We start from the raw sequence: 22,966 nt of genomic DNA on the forward strand, positions 1-22,966 counted from the left end.
AACAACAACAGTTTTCGTTATGGTGTTCAGCTTCTTCAGCGGTACTGTTCTTATCAATGGTGGCAAAACGACGTCCTTCCGTGGTTCTCTTCAGCCTGGGGAATAGATGATGGTGGTTTGTCGGGCGCTGAACACCGTCTCTCGCCACTACCAGAATGATCATGAGATGATGAGGACAACACAAACAGCCAGTCCCCGGGCAGAGAAAATCCCCGAGCCGGTAAGGAGTCGAACCCGGGGCGCCGTGGTCCAGAGGCAGCATCACTAGCCACTAGACCGCCAGCTGCGGACGCCTCGTGAATAGAAAGAAGTCGCAGGGGGGGGGGGGGGGGTGGTGAATAAGGTGGCTGAGGCAACGCAGCGGTTCTGGTTTTTGCCGCAAAATCACGAACAAGCAGTGAGGTGTGAACAGGAGCATTATCGTGATGCAATTTGCACGGGTGGTTTTGCCACAGTTCGGGTCGTTTTCTTCGGATCGCATCACGTAAGCAGCGTATAGCTTCCACGTAGTATTCCTTCTCGACCGTACAAGCGTAAGGCAGGAACTCATCATGCACTACTATCCCACTATAATCGGATAAAACGTTGTGAAGAATCATCATATGCGATCGAACTTGTCTAATATATTCTGGTTTTGGCTCTTCTTGTGGTTTCCATTTGGACAAATGGGCCTGTTATAACCGCCTTTATAAGTTATGGATCGTAGTCGACTTCATCCAGCAATTCCAGAGCGATTACTACGCGACGTCGATTTTCGTCGAAATTCAACAATTTCGGAAGAAACTTTGCAGCTACAAGTTTCGTTCCCAATACATCGGAAAAAATGGCTTGGCGTGAGACAACGATATGCCGACATCATCAGCAACCTCTGTGATCGTGATTCGGTGATTTACGGAGAACCATTTTTATTATTTCTTCCACAATGTTGACAGTAATTGGTGTGCGAGGGAGTCCAGAACGGTCGTCCAGTGTCGTCTCGACCCTCATTGAGACGTCCATGCCGGCTTCTGTGGCCGAGCGGTTCTAGGCACTTGAGTCCGGAACCACGCTGCTGCTACGGTCGTAGGCTTGAATCCTGCCTCTGGCATGGCTGTGTGTGATGTTGTTACGTTAGTTGGGTTTAAGTAATTCTAAGTCTAAGGGACTGATGACCTCAGTTGTTAAGTCCCATAGTGGTTAGAGCCATTAGAACTATTTTGAGAAGTTCACACCAGTCGTACAGTCTTGTTTTACTCTTAGCAGAATCACCAAAAGCCACAGTCAACATTTCGGATGCGGTGCTGCTCTTCATTTCATTTCTCAAACAAAATTTAGGGCAAATTTATTGACCCATCATTTTGACAAAGTAAAGATTCGCCGAACACTCGAAAACACGTACCACCTTTTCGATTGTCTACAATAAACTAAATATCCGAAACAGCTGGAAATCGAACATGTGTAGCCAATAAGATGTAAAGAATTTTGAAACTCAGGTGTAAAAAGCCCTAGAAACTAAAACAGAAATGCTAGTTATTTTTTGATCACATCTCGTATGGTTCTTGTAGAAATTCTAGGAATATGTATTTCCGTGTAATGACGGCACTGTCGTCCACTCAGGTCATTGTGAGCGCCATTCTGGCCGCCGCCGCCGCCGCCCCGACGCCCGGCTACCTGGGCGCCGCCCACGGGCTGCTCGGCGCCGCCCCCGCAGTGGTTGCCGCCCCCGCGGTGGTCGCCGCCCCCGCCGTCCACGCCGGCTACGCCGCGTACGGCCCCGCCCCAGTGGCTGTGGGACCCGGCGGCTACCTTGCCGACACACACGACGTGGCCGCCGCCAGAGCCGCCCACCTGACCGCCGTCGCCCAGACGCAGGCCCGCGACGCCATCGTCAACGGCGCCGCCGCCCATGCCGCGCTCGCCGCCCCCGCTCTGCTCGGAGCGCACGGACTGGCGTACGGACACGGCCTGGCTTACGGTCATGGCTACCACGGCTGAACTGCGCTCGCAGGCTAGCTGTGCTGCACTGTTAGGTTGTTTTCTGTAAATAAAAGCACTACCGCCGACAAGAGTTCTTTCCTTTGTACCTTACGAGGTGCATTCAAGTTCTAAGGCCTCCGATTTTTTTTCTAATTAACTACTCACCCGAAATCGATGAAACTGGCGTTACTTCTCGGCGTAATCGCCCTGCAGACGTACACATTTTTCACAACGCTGACGCCATGATTCCATGGCAGCGGCGAAGGCTTCTTTAGGAGTCTGTTTTGACCACTGGAAAATCGCTGAGCCAATAGCAGCACGGCTGGAGAATGTGCGGCCACGGAGAGTGTCTTTCATTGTTGGAAAAAGCCAAAAGTCACTAGGAGCCAGGTAAGGTGAGTAGAGAGCATGAGGAATCACTTCAAAGTTGTTATCACGAAGAAACTGTTGCGTAACGTTAGCTCGATGTGCGGGTGCGTTGTCTTGGTGAAACAGCACATGCGCAGCCCTTCCCGGACGCTTTTGTTGCAGTGCAGGAAGGAATTTGTTCTTCAAAACATTTTCGTAGGATGCACCTGTTACCGTAGTGCCCTTTGGAACGCAATGGGTAATGATTACGCCCTCGCTGTCCCAGAACATGGACACCATCATTTTTTCAGCACTGGCGGTTACCCGAAATTTTTTTGGTGGCGGTGAATCTGTGTGCTTCCATTGAGCTGACTGGCGATTTGTTTCTTGATTGAAAAATGGCATCCACGTCTCACCCATTGTCACAACCGACGAAAAGAAAGTCTCATTCATGCTGTCGTTGCGCGTCAACATTGCTTGGCAACATGCCACACGGGCAGCCATGTGGTTGTCCGTCAGCATTCGTGGCACCCACCTGGATGACACTTTTCGCATTTTCAGGTCGTCATGCAGGATTGTGTGCACAGAACCCACAGAAATGCCAACTTGGGAGGCGATCTGTTCAACAGTCATTTGGCGATCCCCCAAAACAATTCTCTCCACTTTCTCGATCATGTCGTCAGACCGGCTTGTGCGAGCCCGAGGTTGTTTCGGTTTGTTGTCACACGATGTTCTGCCTTCATTAAACTGTCGCATCCACGAACGCACTTTCGACACATCCATAACTCCATCACCTCATGTCTCCTTCTACTGTCGATGAATTTCAATTGGTTTCACACCACGCAAATTCAGAAAACGAATGATTGCACGCTGTTCAAGTAAGGAAAACGTCGCCATTTTAAGTATTTAAAACAGTTCTCATTCTCGCCGCTGGCGGTAAAATTGCATTTGCCGTACGGTGCTGCCATCTCTGGGACGTATTGACAATGAACACGGCCTCATTTTAAAACAATGTGCATGTTTCTATCTCTTTCCAGTCCGAAGAAAAAAAATCGGAGGCCTTAGAACTTGAATGCACCTCGTACATCTGAATGCATCAACTATCGCTGAAATGAAAATCTGGAAAACATACGCCAATAACAAAAATACGAATAGTAAGGTTTTCATTGTGTGCTGTTCCAGAATAGCAAGAAGACAGCTAAACTGAAGGAATGCCCATGTAGCTATCATGGATTTTGATGCTCGTTGACTATTTGGTAGCTAAAATACATCTGTAAATTAATGGCAATCCTCGCATCAACTCTGTGAATCATGTCGTGCGCAAGTACTAATAATTTAGAATATACATTGGACCGTTCCCAATACTGAGGGAAAATCAGAAAAACAGTTTCAAATATTCAGAACATATAGCCATTCTCAAGAAGGTAAAAGCACGTTGCTAGCACCGTAGTAAGAGAGATAACTCATTTGTAATGGAGAAAATACTGACTGCGGGAAAGCACACAGTACAAATAATGAATAGTGGTCTCCAACGAATGCCCTGTGGACATCTACGGATTTTAAGGAGGGGTGCCCAATCTCTTACCTTACTTGTACCACATGGGAATAAGACGAGTACTTGGCATACTTACAAGCCGGCGAGGGCAAAGAAGGGGAGGGAGAGAGAGAGAGAGGGAAGGGAAAAGAGGGAGAGGGAGAGAGAGAGAGAGAGAGTAGTATCGTCCGGTGGGAGCTTCAGATTGAAAATATTCAATTTATCGTAACTTTACATAAACAGTTTTCTTTATCGGTCGTGTTATAGATTCTCTCTTCTTGGGCTGCATCAGTACTTGCTTTGCGACGAATGTGGCCTATGGGCCGCGGGTTGGACACCCCTGATTTAAAGTGTTTAGCATTGTGATTATTCTTATCAATTCTCTCTTGGAATTGTACGAAATTCAGGTCAGAAAGAATAATGAAGATTATAATCAAAACATCAAGAAAAGTGACACAATCACTCTTCATTATAATGTCGCAAGCTTTTAAATGAACGGCCTGGAGCCGGAAATATTAAACCACACATGTCTTTTTCTTTTTCTCTTGCTTTGTATATATCCGATACTTTTGTCGGAAGCGAGATTTTGAACTGCTGTTTAGAACATCTGAATTCAGACTACCTGAATATTCTCTTCACGATGGTGACGAAGAAGGGTGAAATCTTGTTTCGCAGGTTAGACCGGATCAAGTTATGATGGTGGAGGGGGCCGTAATCAGTTACTGTCAGTTGCACAAAACACACTAACTTTTATTTTAATAAGAACCACTTAATAACACATTGCTTTAAAAGGATCAAAATAAAACATTACGGCTGAAGGCCTAGTCAAGGAAACTTGAGATACCTCCTGGACTAAGGCCCAAAGCACACCAAAAACAAGAATGGCTGAAGGCCTGAACACAAGTTATAAAAAATTGCTCTAAAGAATACACAGGGCTGAAGGCCTTACTTAAAAAAAATATTTCACGTTAATACTCGGCTGAAGGCCACGCACAATACATTGAACAACTCAGAGCTTAGGGCATGGATAACAAGAATTTCGGATAGAGCAAATTAAAAAAAAGTCGTTTTAAACAAATAAATCTTAAAATTGTAATTTAAGACGGCTGAAGGCCTTGTCTTAAAAATGTCAATTCCCTTCCGCCCGACCAACAGCACGACAACGGAAAGTATCAGCCAAGGACGATGATACCAGCAGCACTACGTGTTCAAAATTGGCGTCTAAAAACAACCAAGGCACAATAACCCCTCTAAGAAAAAAATATGAAAAAACAACTAAAAGACTGTCGAACTACATGCCGTGCAGGACAGAATCAACACGGCGAGGAAAAACACACTGCCGGAAAACTATACTAACGACCAGAGCAGGTAAATGGGGCGTTAGCAGCCACGAGGCAGAAAATACCGTTGGTGCACTTCACTGATAAGTAACAAGCAATTCAATAGTTAAAGACCATACAGGAAGACGGCTGCAAAATTTCGCTGACTCCAACACACCATACGTTGCTGCTAGCCAGAATGGCCCAGGAAGCAACAATCGTCAATGAACAAAGAGATGTCACAGCAGTTGAGGTTTCATAACAGGTTAACTGATCACTCAACTTCAGTGTCGAGGTTCGGTGGGCAACGAAAGTTGTAGCTCTCGCAGCTAGCGCCTCACAATCCTGCCACGCATGCATGCCCCCAGCAGTCTCACAAGGGGAGGCCGCCAATTGTGAAATTCAGATTCGATTCATACTGCGCAAAATAAAAGCTCATGGCCAGAGATGTAACGTGGCAAAGCACCAAGATGCACTTCTCAGCCGTTGTCGAGGAAATCGACAGTTAAAAGAAACCGTTGCGGTGAAATACTCTCTACGATTGGTAATTTTCTACAGCGTCGTGGTGCAGCGGTAAACGCTCGGGTTCGTAATCCGAAGGTCGCCGGATCGAATCTCGCGCCATTCAACCTTTTTTTTTAGTATTTGTTTTTTGTATTTCAAATATATTCCCGGCAATCAGTTGCAACAATTATGCCTATAATAAGTTGTTGAAAGTCGTTTGTCGTGGAAAAACTGGCGACTTCGAACATCATTATGTTTTCCGCAAACAAAGTTGTATTTCACAAATGTTGTTAATTGTCTTCATAATGTTAACCACGTATAGTTAACGGAAGACGTAGAAACGATATTTCGAAACGAATACGTATAGCGTAAGTCAAACGTTCGAATTAGAATAGAGACCCCACGAACACAAACTTGCTGTGGCAGGTATGAAATATAAACTCCGTTACTCGCTCGTTACACTTGAAGGATAGATGTTGAATGGGCCGAAACGAGCCGCCGCATAACAGCGTAGTTGCGTGCTAACTTCGAAAGAAGGTAGATGCAGTCCCTAGCGCAACTTATAACATCGTCGAAAATCAGTGCGGACGGGAGAGCTTTGGTACACCCTGTTAAACAAACGGAAAAATGGAGGTGATATATATATATATATATATATATATATATATATATATATATATATATATATATTTGAATTACAAAAAAATAATAATAAAAAAATTGCATGGCGCGAGATTCGATCCAGCGACCTTCGGATTACGAACTCCAGCGCTTACCGCTGCGCCACGACGCTGTAGAAAAATCATTAATCGTAGAGAGTATTTCACCGCAACGGTTTCTTTTAAGTGTCGATTTTCTCGACAACGGTTGAGAAGTGCATCTTGGTGCTTTGCCACATTACACCTCTGGCCATGAGCTTTTATTATGCGCAGTATGAATCGAATCTGAATTTCACAATTGGCGGCCTCCCCTTGTCAGCCTGACTGCACGCCATGGAGACTTTCTCGCTGCTCTGTCCCACCCGACCGACTGCCCCACACACACACACGACACGGAAATATAGCGGCCACACCAAAGATGATACAGCAGTACTAGTATCGATAAACGCTGCTGCTGCCACTAGTGCAGGCAAGTCAGCAACTCGTTATGGTAGTAACTCAGGGAGAAATAAGAAACCACTCGATTGCGACAAACGGCATCAACGCGAGCGTGCCACGGTTCAAAGGGTGGCTGCATCTCTTCCTTGGTGTCTTGCTCAGCGGGAAGGTTAGAAGCATATTGGGAAATAATGTTTATAGGAAGCCATCTCTACCAACCGCGAGACGATGGAGTGATGCAAATAACGAAATGGCATCTAAGTCTACGGCTTTTTTGCCCTTCACAAGAAGCATTTACTAGGAGATTGGCTGTATTCTGCGGAAGTGTGCTTTTTCGCCACCATCCAACTGTAAAGGATGATTCTGATTTACGCAAGGCAGGTTTCTACAGTACTGATTGAATCTGTGGAATGTCATACACTTGTCACGCCATCAGGGCCGTGGAGGACCGGTGTATGGGTCACACACGCTTACAACTGCCGGGCGAATCTGCTATTGCTGAACACTGCCTGGGCGCCGCGCCGGGCATCTTACGGAATATAAAAACATAGCACACTGTCCCACTAGTAGCCAGTGGAAGTATAGAATTAACGACCTGCTGTCAATAGAGCGGCAACTTAAAGTAGCAGAGAACCACTTGTAAAGTTCATGCGATGGTTGTCAGTTTAGGACGCTCGTACAACACCACACAGCTCAGTAATCTGACGTTTGTTAAATACAACTACATAGTACCTCACGCGGAATTTTTTTTTTTGTTTTGCCGACCGGCAAAAAAAAAAAAAATCTCAAAATTTCTGGAAACATTGTTTACACCAGATTTAATCATTTTCGAACCACTCAACTCCTCTGGAAGGCAAATTACGTTTCTGCAAACTTATTAGGACACCAAACAATTTGTTAAATCGCTACCAAAGCTGAAGCTTGAGACGAAAGCGCACAAATCTCCTTCGCTTCCACAACGCGGGATAGGTCCCCTCTCCGAGTGGCTAGGATGTATAAAGTAGCCAGTCAACTCCCTGCCTTCCTCAGTTCCGATTTTAAGTCAATCATTTACCAAACTTTGTATTTCCCAAAAAGAAAACTATGTTTTTTTGCCTTAAGGACAAAAGTAAATCATTTACTTTTACAATCCTAAAAGTAGCTAGTTTTCATTAAGTATGTGGTACCATGTACGTGAATAACTGCACGATTACACGGTGCCATTCGGACTCTCATTCATCTCGAGTTATTAACAAACTAAAATACTGATACGTCACATACATGCTGCATTCACACAGACAGCATGTCAAATGAAAAACATAAAGTCAAACAATTAAAAATAATATTTATTGTTTGAAACTGAAGTCTTACGACATCCTAATCGTCAATGAATATCGATACGCCGAACCATGCAGACGGTTTGTCCATCGTACGCGCATTCTCGGATTGGACTGTCTCCATTAGTTCTGCGCGCCCTTGGATGCTAAGATGTATCATACTGCAACCACCACGCAGTGCTTTGCCACACTTCGGTGTGCTCAAGAGTAACCAAAAAGTTTTCAGTGATTGGTGTGGTGCTGGGCAACAACTGTATAGATGAACATATATCAGTTCTCATTGGTATTTATATAACATCCTCGCCACTAATTCATTATCTAGTAGGAAGCATTATAAAATTGTAAATGTTGTTGTTGTTGCAGTCTTCAGTCTGAAGACCGATTTGGTGGAGCTCTCCATGCTTTTCTAACATGGGTGAGCCTCTTTATCTCCGAATAACTAGTGCACCCTAGTTCCTTCTGAATCTGCTTATTGTCTTAATCTCTTGTTCTCCCTCTACGATATTTACTCCCCACACTTCCCTCCAACACTAAGCTGGTGAATCCTTGATGTCGCAGAATATCTCCTAACAACCGATCCCTTCTTCTACTAATATTGCCCCAAAATTTCTTTTCTCCCCAATCCTGTCCAATACCTCCTCATTAGATAGTTCATCTCATCATGTAATCTTCAACGTTATGTTCTAACACCACATTTCGAAAGCTTCTATTCTCTTTTTGTCTAAACTGTTTATCGTCCATGTCTCATTTCCATACGTGGAAATACTCCAGACTAGTATCGTCAGAAGAGACGTCCTAACACTTAAACCTATATTTGATGTTAACAAATTTCTCTGCTTTAGAAATGCTTTTCTTGCCTTTGCAGTCTATATTGTATATCCTTTCTACTTTGGCCATCATCAGTTATTTTGCTGCCCAAATAGCAAACCTCAACTACTACTTTACGTGTCTTATTTCCTAATCTAAGGCCGGCCGGTGTGGGGGTTCGAATCCTGCCTCGGGCATGGATGTGTGTGATGTCCTTAGGTTAGTTAGGTTTAGGTAGTTCTACGTTCTAGGGGACTGATGACCTTGGACGTTAAGTACCATAGTGCTCAGAGCCATTTGAACCATTTGAACCTAATCTAATTCCCTTAGCATCGCCTCACTTAATTCAACTACATTTCCTTATAAATGTTTCTTTTTTCATCTTCTATCCTGCCTTTAAGACACTGTCCATTCCGTTCAACTGGTGTTCCAGGTCCTTGACTTTCTCTTACAGAATTACAATGTCAGAGGCAAACCTCAAAATTTTTATTTTTTCTTTCTGTATGTTAATTCCTCCTCCAAATTTTTCTTTACTTTCCTTTACTGCTTGATCAACTTGCAGACTGAATGACGTCACTCTCTCACTCCATTTCCGGCCACTGCTTCCGTTTCATGCTCCTCGGCTCTTATAGCTGCCTTCTGGTTTGTGAACAAATTGTATATAGCCTTTCATTGCCTGAATTTCACTCCCGCTACTATCAGAATTTCAAATAGTGTAATCCAGTTAACAATGTCAAAGGCTTTCTCTAAGTCTAAAAATGCTGCAAATGTAGTTTGCTTTTCCTTGTCTTATCTTGTAAGATATGTCATAGGGTCAGTACTGGCCCATGTGTTCCTACGTTTCTCCGGAATTGAAACTGATTTTCCTCTAGACCGGCTTCTACCAGTTTTTCCATTTTCTGAGAAAAATTCGTGTTAGTATTTTGCAACCACGATTCGTAAGTGCACTCTTTATTTGCTTCCATTTAAATTGTTTCACTGATTTTGTGATTTTATATGTATAACTATGATGTCAACGAATACTGTTATTTGATGGGAAATTTCATTTCTTGCATATGTATATTGCTTTAGTAATTCTGTAAGGTTCGGCCCATTAAGGATAATTACATCTACGAAAAAATTTTCACGAACATTCTAATAGACAATTAACTAGCGTAGCAGTTCTAATCTGGAATGAGCCGTGTAAAGACGGTCGAGTGTGGGGTGAAGAATTACCGCGGGAAAATGCGGTTTAATTTTGCAGGAAGATGTGTTCTTCCTATTTCAGTTTTATGGTTTTGATTCAATTTGCAAAACAGACGTCTCCATCTCAATGGGATCCTGCAGGTTGCCAGAGACAATATCATGGCATCGACACCAGAGAGCAACCACTATACGTCATCTCGAGATAGGAGGAACTATAACACATTGAACAGATGCTAGCCGCCATCTCATAGCTGTGTCGCACAGAAACAAAATTCGGACAGCAGATTACATCAAACCGAAACTAGTAAATGATATCAAAGACGATATAAATTTTCTTGACCTTGCGAATTTACAGTCTGCGGTAAAACAATAACAGTACATTAGATTCAGCTGACAGATAATTTAAATTGAGCCCCTAAAGAGAAGTGTTATTATAAAAAATTTGCATTCAAGGACTAATCAAAATTAAAAAAGCATTTAACTCCAACTATAGTTCAAGTTGTTACATGCTTCTGTTACATACATTATTTACGATGGATCTACACTTGTACCACATGGAAATGTCAACACACACCAGTGATGGTATTCTGTTTCCTTACTCTGTGCATCATATTTACATAAAGATTCTGAGTTATCCACCTAGACATTTACGATCTGTAGCTAACAGTTTACTGAGAGCAATCATCAATACATAAGTACCTGCAGTCATGGTGTCTTTTACCTATTTATGCATTTCATCGTGTATATTGTTTATACAATGATTGTGGACGTGTTTGCTTATTGCATTGACCAATGGCTGTCAGGGGATTTCATACTTGCCTTTCGTTCAGTTTTGGAATCTGATCGGACTCGATGGACACGACGCATCACGATTATTTAGTTAGCTAGTGGTTGTTGTGTTATGTTTCGGTACTGAGGTACTAGGTAGTCTCAAGACAGTGTAGTGCACTCTGGCAATCAGAAGTTTGAATGAGGACGGTATTGGTTTTCCATTATCTGTTACCTACAATCGAATATACTGTGGAGCACAAAAATATTTACAGGCTCCGCAAAATGATAAAACTTTCTTAATCGCTGTAGGTACACTAGTAGGCATTACAGTCTGCAGGTGAAGTAGTTAGGACCGCTTTAGTATTACACGTACATCGGTGACAGCAAGAGATTATCATCAGTACTCTACTTGAAACATTTGGATATGTGGCTGAGGGTGCTTTTTGCACCACTGTTACTTCTTACTCTCCTGTTGCAATCACGAGTGGTGAGGTGGAAGAACTATTGTTTTTTAGCTTTCTTGTGAGTTGAAATTCTCCAGTTTTACCTTTACGTTCTGTTCGCGATTTGTAAATAGGAGGAAGAAATATATTGGTTTGTTCTTCTAGGACAGTATGCCCACGGAATTTTAACAATAAACCTCTCCACCATGGTTCACATCGGCTCCCTTGTATTGCAACGTCTACCACTACAGTTAACTTAGCATTTACATGACGCTTTCGCACTTGATAAAAGCAACTGTGACGAAACACGCTGCCCTTGTTTCGATCAGTGCTACTTCCTCTGTCAGCCTGATGGGTCTCAGATTGACTAGCAGTATTCAGGTATTGGCCGAACCAAAGTTTTGTAAGGTACCTCTTTCGTGGGTTGACCACACTTTCGATTCTCCCAACAAACCTTTGTCAGCCTTGTGCCTTAGGTGTTATTTGTTTTATATGGTCATTCCACATTGAATCGCTCTAAGATATTTCATGGTTGCGATTGATTTCACTGATTGTTCGACTACTGTATAATCAAACAATAACGGCTCTTTCCGTTTAATTGTGAGCAATAAGTTACTTTGATGTTGAGGGTCAGCTGCCAATATCTGTCCTAAGCGTAGAGCCTTTGAAGGTCTTCCAGCCTTTCAGTACAGTTTTTATTGTGTTTTGTAGGTGTGTGTTACCACCAAGCTGCTGATAATGACATATCAGCGTTCGTGTTCCTATAAGTTACCGCCTTAGAGAGGTTTTCAATGAACTTTTCTCCACAGCAGTTTCTGTTTAACTTAACATACACAACTAAATTAGCAAAGCATGTTTAGTAAAATCTTGTATGCCATTTCGCCATGATGGCTGCTATCAGTCACCATAGCACACACTCCTTAAGAAATTGCCAGCTCTAGAATGTCATTCTGAACCTTCACCATTAAACAGCTGCGAAAAGGATGCAGAGTTTGGTTTGAGCAGAATGCAGAAAGCTCGCAATTCCCTCGAGGAAATTCAGATGTCCTCAGCGAAACGGGGTCCAGCAGCATCCACTGCCAGGCAGGTTTTTTTACATACCAGTACTTTCTGCCGAATCACTAAACAGAACGTATGAAAAAAAAAAAAAAAAAAAAAATCCGTGGGGTGCTAAGAACCTACACGTGTAAAAGTACACTATCTGCTGCTTAAGATATTCCGATAAGTTTCTATCGGAATCCGCCATGCACTGTGCGGTGGATTGAGGAGAAATTAGAGCCCAACTTTCGTAATTCGTAAGAGTCCACAAATAAGCGAAAATATGTCAATGTCATGTAATGGCTTATGTGAATCGTTTTATACTACTACATGTGTAAGGGCATATAAGTTGATCTGAGCAGCATACGAACGATGGAGTTAGTGTTATTCATGTTTGCACGCTCAAAGTGAAGTTACAAATATGCATTCTCGTAATACATTTCTACGAGGTTCATCCAATAATTAAAGAGACAAATTGGTCTGGGAAAAAAATAATAGTAGGACAAGTTTTGTACTTTTATGGTTTTCAGTTGGCATCACTGGGATGAGCCCTGACCAGCTGATGTATCAACATTGTTTCGTTTGTAACCTCAAAAATGCATTTCAAGATGGCGAGGCCGCTTGAAACGTCGACATTATTTGAACAACGTTCTGTTATTTCTTTTTTACTTGCTGAAGGCGAGAAACCAGCGAACATATACTGTAGAATGTCCTAAGTTCATGGTGAAGGTTGTGTGAATCGTGTAAATTTGTATAAGTGGGTAGAGCAGTTCAAAAATGGTCGCGACTCAATGACTGACGAACACCGTTCTGGCCGATCAGTTGCAGTTTCAACTCCCTCACTTGAAAGTCGAGTTGATGACATTATTCGTGCCGACCGCCGTGTGACTGTGGCAATGATATTCGATAATGTTGAAGTTAGTACCGGTACAGTTCATTACATTATTGTAACAAGCTGAAGCACTGCAAAACATGGGTTCCAAAGGAGCTGACGCGGCTACACAGGGAAACGAGTTTGACAGTATGCACAGAGCTAAAGGAACGTTATGAAAGAGAGGGTGAGCACTTCCTCAACAAAATGTTAACTTGTGATGAAATTTGGGTTCACTGTTATGAGCCAGAATTAAAAAGACGAAGCATGGAGTGGAAGCACACCAACACACCAGTCAAGATAAAATTCAAAATCCAAGCATCAGCAGGAAAAGCTGAAACGCCTGAATAAGGCCGCAGGACAGAACAGGTAGTTGAATTGTGGGAAGGGGCCAAAATGAGCGGCTGTCACGTACACTCGAACATATATAACTTTATTTAGTTGCCCCAACATTACAGTGCAAATTTCCGAGCTTAACTATCGACTGAATATGTCACTCAATCTTATGGCTTAAGGGCACAACCTCTTTAATTTTTAAAACGGCTGAGGCCCATGATATAAAAAACAACTACAATAAATTTTGAGAAGGCAGAGCCGGCCGGTGTGGCTGTGCGGTCCTAGGCGCTTCAGTCTGGAACCGCGTGACCGCTACGGTCGCAGGTTCGAATCCTGCCTCGGGCATGGATGTGTGTGACGTCCGTAGGTTAGTTAGGTTTAAGTAGTTCTGAGTTCTAGGGGACTGATGACCACAGATGTTAAGTCCCATAGTGCTCTGAGCCATTTGAACCATCTTTTTGAAAAGGCAGAAGGCCTAAAGCTTTATCCTTAAATAATTAAAAAAAAAAGGAGTCTGAAGGCCCAAACAATCTAAAACATAACAATAAGGAATTTTACTTTTATAACGGCTGATGGCCCAAGACTTTATCCTTAAATAATTTTTTTTTAAATGAGGCTGGAGTCCCAAACAATGTAAGATTTAATAAGTAAGGAATTTAATGACAGCTGAAGGCCCATGATTGAAAAACTCAACTACAATAAATTTTCAAGAGGCAGAAGGCCCAAAGCTTTATCCAAAAAAATATTTTAAATGAGGCTGAAGGCCCAAACAATGCAAGACTTCACAAGTAAGGAACTTTCAATTTTAAAATGGGTGAAGGCGCATTATTTAAAACCCATCTAAATAATACAAATTCAAACCATCGGCTATGAACCATTAAAATACACAATCAAACACCAATAAGAAAGGCAGTACAGGCAGCGGCGCTCATAAGTTTCCGAGGATCGGCCTGCACTTGAAATACTAACGTTCACTTAGGGGAGACAGGTAGTCGGCCCAACTATATCCGATCCGCCGGCAACCCAACCAAGAGGCAGTCAACGGGGGAACTCCAACGCCAAAACGTAAAAGGCGTAGCCGCCCACAACCAAGTACGCATAAGCTTTCAAAACAACACATACGTGTTGGACAGCGACGACACGGTGAGGAAAGGACACTGCCTGAATTTTACGTCAGCGGCCAGGCAGGTAACCGGAACGCTAACGGCCACAAGGCAGAAACTTCCGCTGGTGCACTTGGACTTCAAATAACCAAAATACCGTTAAACTGTAACGGATGGTGGCCAAACTTTCGCCAACTCCAACACTCGCTGTTGCTGACGGGAATACCCCCAACAGCCAACCATGAAAACCAACGGCACAATGTGAACAGACTGGCTTCGGTAATTAGATCAGCACTCAACTTTGATGTCCTGGGTCGGTGAGCCACGAACCCCGTAGCAATCGGAACAGCTCTCACACACTCCAACACTGCGTATAGACCGCCAGCGGGTCCGGCCCACTGCGCCGCACGGAGATTTCCTGGATGATCCACCCCAAACGACTGACTCCTCAGAAGCAGTACGACGCCAACATTTAAAATAACTTGTCAGCCAAGATCACACAAACTACACACAGTTTCACGAACACTTGCACGAAGAACTAGACAATGCTAACGGCAGTGACTGTACAATAACAGGGACGAATCGCGAGTCGGCACACACAGTCAACCCATAAGCGATCGCCGGCCGAATACACGTCGTCCGGCAAGACGATCGACCGACGACCAACCAAAGTCGTCCTCACTCCAATCATGTGTGTCGACAACTGTCGGGCGAGTCATGGCGGTCCGGATCTCACTGCTGCCGCGACCCAGCTGAACTTGTGCCGCGTGTCAACTCAAACACTGTCAGGTTCCGAACTAACTTCTGGCACGTTCCAACTGACTCACGACAGACGACGACCGGGAAGTAATAGCAGTCGCGAAGATAATACGGCGGGGCTTATATCGATAAGCGCTGCTGCTGCCGCTCACGGGCAGGCAAAGCAGCAACTCAGAGACTCAAGTAATTGAAACTGACATAACGAGGTGGCAGTACGGCAAAAACTGGATGTTAAATAATAGATGGCACGAACACGAGCCACGCACGGCTCAGAAGTCATGTTGACTGTGTGTTGGATGCTGAAGGTCCAGTTTTTTGTGATTATCTCGAAGAGAAGCGTACAATGAACAGCCAATACTACTCGGATTTGCTTTTAACCAAGGTGAAGCCAGCCATGAGAGAGAGACGTATTGGATCTCAGAGGAGAGGTGTGATTCTCCAGCAAGACAACGCACGTCCTCATGTTGTTCAACTAACCCGTGAAACCATCTACAAAATGGGCTGGGAAGTGTTGCCTCATCCCCCTTACAGTCCTGATTTAGCACCTAGTGATTTCCATTTGTTTGGTGCACTGAAGGAGCCATTACGTGGGAAGAGGTTACAGAACAACGAGGATGTGAAAAGTTTGTGGGAAATGGGTTCAGACATCAAGATAAAGAGTTTTTTGCGGCCGGAATAAAAAAGCTTGTAGCGCGCTGGAACGAATGCATAAATCTTGAAGGGGATTATGCTGAAAAGTAGAAAAAGTATTGTTTTTTAAAGATAAATGCTTTTTTCTCCAGATCAATTTGTCTCTTGAATTACTGAATGATCTTCCTATTTGTCACTTGATGTTACACAATGTTGTAAATGCATCATTCACCACTGTTTTACAAAATAATCTCATCCTTGAGTGCTTCACAAGTCTGTGGATGTCGTCTGCCAAGCTCAAGGGCTAAAACAGGAGTTCTTACGCCAAATTAGTTCCTTGGCCTGGGTTTCTGGAAATTGAGACGCATGAAGAGAGACGGAGTAGTAATAACATGAAAAGGAAAATGAGCAGAGATATGTGGTCAGACGATTAGGGGGTAATACCTACACCATCCAAATAAGCAGCATCCTACTTATTTTGTGTTTCTATGCTTACATGCTGTTCTGTACTCATAATGTGCCCTAACGCTCATTACGCTAGACCAACCACAGAAGACATACGGGGGATGGAGAAAAATGTGGAAGCAGCGGAAACATAACCCATAACCATGCCTAATATTGTGGAGGAAGGAAACTCAGCTTCCAGCCGTCTCGGGATGGATAAATCCTGTGTGGTTTTCAAGGGAATCTTATACGATTATTCCTGCGAAATTGCGTAACTGTGACTACTTCAGGCAACGGCGATGGAGATAGACAGTGATCACGCAGTCTTCTCTCCAAAGTAGGTCACAAAGGCTCAATAATATTGAGATCTGGAGACTGTGGTAGCAAGGGATGATGCGACATTCCAGCCTCGTATTAAAAATGAACGAGTCCTGGACGATGCGATTTATGTGAAAAGCGGCTGTATCAACCTGAAGCACTGTATCACCATTGGGGAAAAACATTATAGCATAGGATACCGTAAGGTAGACATAATCATTGGCAGTAATGTGGAACTGCACAGTAACCGTGGGGACTATGGAATCGCTGTAGAATACATTATATGATGAAACTAAATGACTAACATTGTCCATGCCATTGCAGTGTGGAACACTTTGCCCAAGCAAACGAAGGAGTTTCGCCGCTAGGTCATAGCCGCGGTGTATTTCCATATGTTACAAACACGTCTGTGACAAATTCTTCCTAACATATCTGACAATGATTATTACTGATTGAAACTATCGAAGGTGTAAGCACCTCTACTAATCGAAAATGGCATGAGTACTACAATTTCAAGCATGTGTGTAACAGATCTTCATAGTGACGATGCCGACTTGCTGTATAAATAAATACAGTGATATCAAACGAAAAAGTATTAAATTGGCGCTCGCAAAAGAGGCTACAAGTTGTGAGAGCACTACATTTTCTTTTTATATCATGTATTTTTGCCATCATAATTTAATATCAATTATACGAAGCCTGTTCAGAAAGTAAGCTCCGATTGATTGCCAAATTGAAACCACAGTGAACATCAGAAATGTTTTACTTGTAACAATTAGCTACACCTTTCAGCTACTTCTCTACGTAGTCGCCGTTCTGACTTAGACTTTTGTCATAGCGTTGTACCAACTTTTCAATAGCCTCATCATAGAAGGCAGCCGCCAGTGCTTTCCGCCAATTCTCCACGCTGGCCTACACCTCGTTGTCTGTGTCAAAATGTTGTCTTCAAAGACAGCGGTTCATGTGACCAGAGATGAAACTCAGGGGGAGACAATTGCGGACTGTATTGTGGGTAATCTCACATTTCCATTTGAAAACGATGCAGGAGCATCTTCATTGCCCCTGCAGAATGCGGCTGAGAATTGTCTTGAAGAAGAAACAGCACGACAGTTATGTAATGTTAGCTGCATAGCTTCAGGCGAAATTTCTCACCAGGCCCTCGTACTTGGTGGCAGACACTATTTTCTAGACATCTTTACGCACTCACTGCGAGCTCAGAAATGAGAAGAGTGACGTGATGCTAACTGGGGTTATACTAGAGACACTACCAAACACATCTGTGCAAAGCTTTATCGGATTTTCATAGTCGATTCCATTTCGCGACCCATCGGAGCTTACTTTCTGAACGCCCCTCGTATTTTGGATGCCTTAACTGTGAGTCGATTGATTAACTGTTGATAATTGTGCAATACGTCTTAATAATTTGCTCTGTCGAAGCTGTGTAGCTAAACTTTTTACATTTTAAATGTTTACAAATATGTTTATAAATAACTGATCTCTTCCCGAAGGACTGACAAATTTCTGAATGCGGTAGGAAATGTCTTATGTATTTTACTTTGGTGCCTTTTTCTTCGCGGAATGCGTAAAGAAACTGGGAGTCACTTGTAGCTGGACAGTGGTGCAGTCCAGTCGATGGCTGGTGTGCACAACAAACATTCACTCTCGTGCAGCAATATATTCCACATTATTGGACGGAGATTAGTCCAGCAAGTACCGTGCGCAAGAAATGCAGTATAGCGAACAGTGGTTACTGCATGGATATGTGACGTGAAGATATAGTAAAATATTTTTTCACTAGTTAAACGTCTGAGTTTCAGTTGAAAGGCAAGAAAGTTTTCTTTCCGCATTACAACAGCAACATTAGGATCAGTTATATTTGATAAATTTGTTATTCAGTTCCGATCAGTACACTGATTTGATCTTCAATAAAGTGAGTTACTATTAAAAGGAAGCTTATCGTTTCCTTTCTCCCATACCAATTTCCAAAGTCATATTTTTATTTAAAGAGCAATGTTTGTCCATTATTGCTAAAATGACCTAATAAAGGTCTTAATTAAACTTCTTCAGCATACAGAAAACGTGCTTAGTTGATCTTTTATTGAAAATTGCTACTAGATTTATTCTTAACAGTAACTAAAAAGTCATAGTTTAAAGACAAACAAAAATTTTTTGTGTGTAGAATTGCTCGTTTTGCGAAAGCCAGTGGTTAATTTGACTATTAAGATCTTGCAAACTCAATGTTAAACACGAAAATTAACAGTTGGTATCATTTCTCCTTGAATGAGTTTGGAAATGCTGTGTGCGAAAGTAGAAAGGTTTGTGCTGGCTAATTTCGTTTTTTCATTGGAGTGGAGTTGGAAGATTTCAAGAAAAATTCCCTTAATTATTTTTAACACAGACAAAAAATTGGCAGTTTCGTTCCTTCAAAGCTGACGACCTAATTCTTTAGCTAACACTATGTTTTTTCTTAGAAATAAAAGGCAAAAGGCAAAGTCGCACTGCTTCTCGTCACCGTAGTGAATACAAGCATTGTTGTTTAATGGATGTTTCAAAGCCATTTGAATAATAACTAAAGTAAAAGAGTGCAATGTGTGTCAAGCATTAAAGAACAAGCAAACCTAACATCAAGTAGACGCTTCTAAATAACACAGTTGCCTTAATAACCAACTTTTAGGCTACGTTTAGAAACGTATCTTAAAATTTAGAGTCATTAAAAATTGAAGTACAGATCAGTTACTACAGTGTCGAGTTATCGTGATATTAAGTTGTACTTCTGCAGTGCTATTGCGGGTGAATCCTTACTTACGTGGAACTAAATCACTCGAATGCGTCCGGAAACTAGTCTCGTTTATATGTCAGAGACACTTAGGAAATAATGACACCAGTAAGAATTTTGCTGACAGCCCGATACACCAAAGAGTAGCGAACAGACAGTGATACTTTACACCGCTAACACGCTGCTACATATTAAGCTCCGTTTTAGCAGCCAAGGCCGGACCTGTTACAGAACACCAGCGCTTGACAGGGCGGAAGACATCGGACGCGGGCTGTTGCTCTCGTTGAAGACTTGAGTCCACTACACTGCCAAGTGGATCAAGTTGCGAGCTGACACAGACCACTAGTCGCAAGGACAAGCCGTAGCCACAACAGAGGTGCGGGCGAGGTATTTTCTTTTTAACGTGCCAGCCAACGGCCGCAAAAACCGACGCAAGTATGTATTCCTAATCTTTTCATCGACAATTATTCATTGATAGATTGCAGACAATTAATTTTTAATGGCAGTACGAGAGCAATCATTGCGAGAAGAACACGAAAGAAAGAAATGTGCAGCAAAGGACTGGCAACCGTATTTCCAGCAAGCAAATATTAGGATCTGAAGCGAACTATGGTATTCTAAGAGTCCGAAATAGGATATTCTTCGACCGATTATGCGAACGATACGGGACAAAGGGAAGACAGCAGGATAGCTCAACATGTTCTGTCCATCATCTACTTCGTAATAATGTAAGTAGGCTGTTTAGGTTTTTATGTTGGTAACGTCACATAGCGCTCTCTATGAAAATGAATGACTGTGCTGTGGGCAGTCTGTGGCTGGCTTCCATTGTTGGAATATTTGCTACTGTAGTGTTGGGCAGCTGGATGTGAACAGCGCGTAGCGTTGCGCAGTTGGAGGTGAGCCGCCAGCAGTGGTGGATGTGGGGAGAGAGATGGCAGAATTTTAAGAGCAGACGATCTGGACGTGTGTCCGCCAGAAAGAGTAAATTTATAATACTGGATATCATGAACTTATATATATATATATATATATATATATATATAATGATTTTAGAACCTTATTAAGGTAAATATATTGTTTGTTCCCTATCAAAATCTTTCATTTGCTGACTATGTCTATCAGTAGTTAGTGCCTTCAGTAGTTAGAATCTTTTACTTAGCTGGCAGTAGTGGCGCTCGCTATATTGCGGTAGTTCGAGAAACGAACATTTTTGTGAGGTAAGTGATTCATGAAAGGTGTAGGTTGTTGTTAGTCATGGCCATTCTTTTGTAGGGATTATTGCAAGTCAGATTGCGTTGCGCTAAAAATATTGTGTGACAGTTTAGTGATGATCAGAATAAGTAAAGAGAGAAATGCCTGAGTGCGTGCAGTTTTGCTCAGCTGTTTGAAAATAAAATAACGTAAGGGGTTTACCAGCGCAGTAATTCATTAATTTTTCTAAGGGGACGTTTCAATAATAATCCCAATAACCTCCCCAAACTTATGATTCCACATAAACATTCATGAAGCATTTCGATCTTCAATTCTAAATTACTTTCCTAGGCCCCTTGTACCGCCAATGGGTGGACCATACGTTCCTTTCTCTAATTAACCTCTGTACTACTTGTACAATCTGCAGTCTCTAGGCTTTTGTTACTTGAAAACATGGGTACGTTTTAATAGCGTGTCCCTTTTTCCTCCTCTTCTGCCTTCCTTTCTATTTTCTTTATTGTTCTACTTTGTTTTCATCGTTTTGATTTTATATTATTTTCATTAACCCCTTAAGTAGTTACTTTCTGTGCGCGCTCTTCTGCCTCGGTTGGTACTTGTATGTAGTTTTGGCTGCCGGAATAGCGCTACGTGCCTTTCTCACTCATTAAAACATTTATTGCTATATTCGCTTTAAAAGAGAGAATGAAATTTAATTGTAACATAACTATATGACGTTTTTTGAGTAAAATATTTTAAAATGTGACGCTTCACTGAGAGGGATTGGATTGGATTGTTTGGGGGAGGAGACCAGACAGCGAGGTCATTGGTGTCATCGGATTACGGAAGGACGGGGAAGGAAGCCGGCCGTGCCCTTTCGCAGGAACCATCCCGACATTTGCCTGGAGCGATTTACGGAAATCACGGAAAACCAAAATCTGGATGGCCGGACGCGGGATTGAACCGTCGTCCTCCCGCACTGAGAGGGACTTCACATTCTGCACACCAGTAAGATGTGTTTTTTCGAGCACACTCCACACTTCTTCGTTGGTCTGTTCTTCGTAGTTACTAGCAAAAATATCTGGTCAATGCCTACCTATACCGCGAGTCACTTTTGTTGTTCGACGTGGGGGACCTAATTACGATATTTGCTGTGTAGAGTAGTTCATTAACATCAGCAGTTTTCTCTTCACAATAATGACTGACATTATTTATGTCCTTGCCATTTCAAACAATTAAAATCGGTGTAACTGGCCGAGAATACATTATCTTGATTGATGAGAGTTAACTACTAGTGGAGGAAACATCAATTACAAGTTAGAGCGTTATAACACGTGTCTGCGCGAAACACACGTCATTCCCATTAGCTGCAAGCCATAAAAGCTGACGAGCGAGCTGGTCATCGACGGGCATCTCCGTTATTCCACTTACAGGGTTAGCTATAAATCTATAACATTCTGTCAGATATTACCCTTTAATGTTAAGTGATGAACAAATAACCTGCTACTGGCGTAACTAGAATAACTGCCGCCATGACCACACTTCGACTGTGCACCCATCCCACCTCCGCACTATTCCGACATTACCCCATTTACTAAAATGTAGACTTTCACGGCCGGAAATGTCATGTCCATTATTATTATCCGGGCTGATATGCCGTGGTCGGTTGATGAATTCTGTGTCAGTTCCTAACGTTTCGTCCCCGTCTGCGGGAGACATCTTCAAGGGAGGGCAGTGGGTGTGTTGGACCTTCCATCGAGCTGCAGACCCCCTTGAAGATGTCCCCCGCAGACGGGGACGAAACATTGGGAACTGGCACAGAATTCATCAACCAACCACGGCATAACAGCCCGGATAATAATAATGGACAGTACCCCATTTGTTTGTTTAATCTTTGTCGCTGCTTTACCTTTTTATTCCTTTACTGCGACCAATAAGATTAAATAAGCCAAAATGGTTCACTTTTAAACAGCTATTTTTATATGACACAAATCGCAACAAAAGCTCCAATGTACAGCAAGAAGTCGCATTGCTTGCAACAGTAATGTGTACTCATTTTCGTTGTTTGATTGCAGATGAATACAAAGCCGCAAAATAAATAAATAAATAAAACAAAAAACTCAAAATGCCGGGTGTTTGGAAATGAATATCGGGATTTTAAGACTTAGTAGCATCTATTACTGTCAGCTCATAATTATAAATAATAAATCAAATGAAAGAGCA

General features: G+C 42.6%; 1 protein-coding gene across 1 annotated transcript in view; it reads left to right on the forward strand.

Annotated features, from left to right (window-relative positions):
• Window positions 1–2,045, forward strand: part of LOC126253605 (cuticle protein 65-like) — a 76,301-nt gene extending 74,256 nt beyond the window's left edge. The window contains exon 3 of the mRNA XM_049955056.1: window positions 1,828–2,045. Coding sequence (XP_049811013.1) covers window positions 1,828–1,974 — 147 coding nt within the window. The 3' untranslated portion in view covers window positions 1,975–2,045. The remainder of the gene's footprint in view (window positions 1–1,827) is intronic.
• The last annotated feature ends 20,921 nt before the right edge of the window (window positions 2,046–22,966 follow it).

This window comes from Schistocerca nitens, chromosome 4 (assembly GCF_023898315.1).
Source record: "Schistocerca nitens isolate TAMUIC-IGC-003100 chromosome 4, iqSchNite1.1, whole genome shotgun sequence".
NCBI lineage: Eukaryota > Metazoa > Arthropoda > Insecta > Orthoptera > Acrididae > Schistocerca > Schistocerca nitens.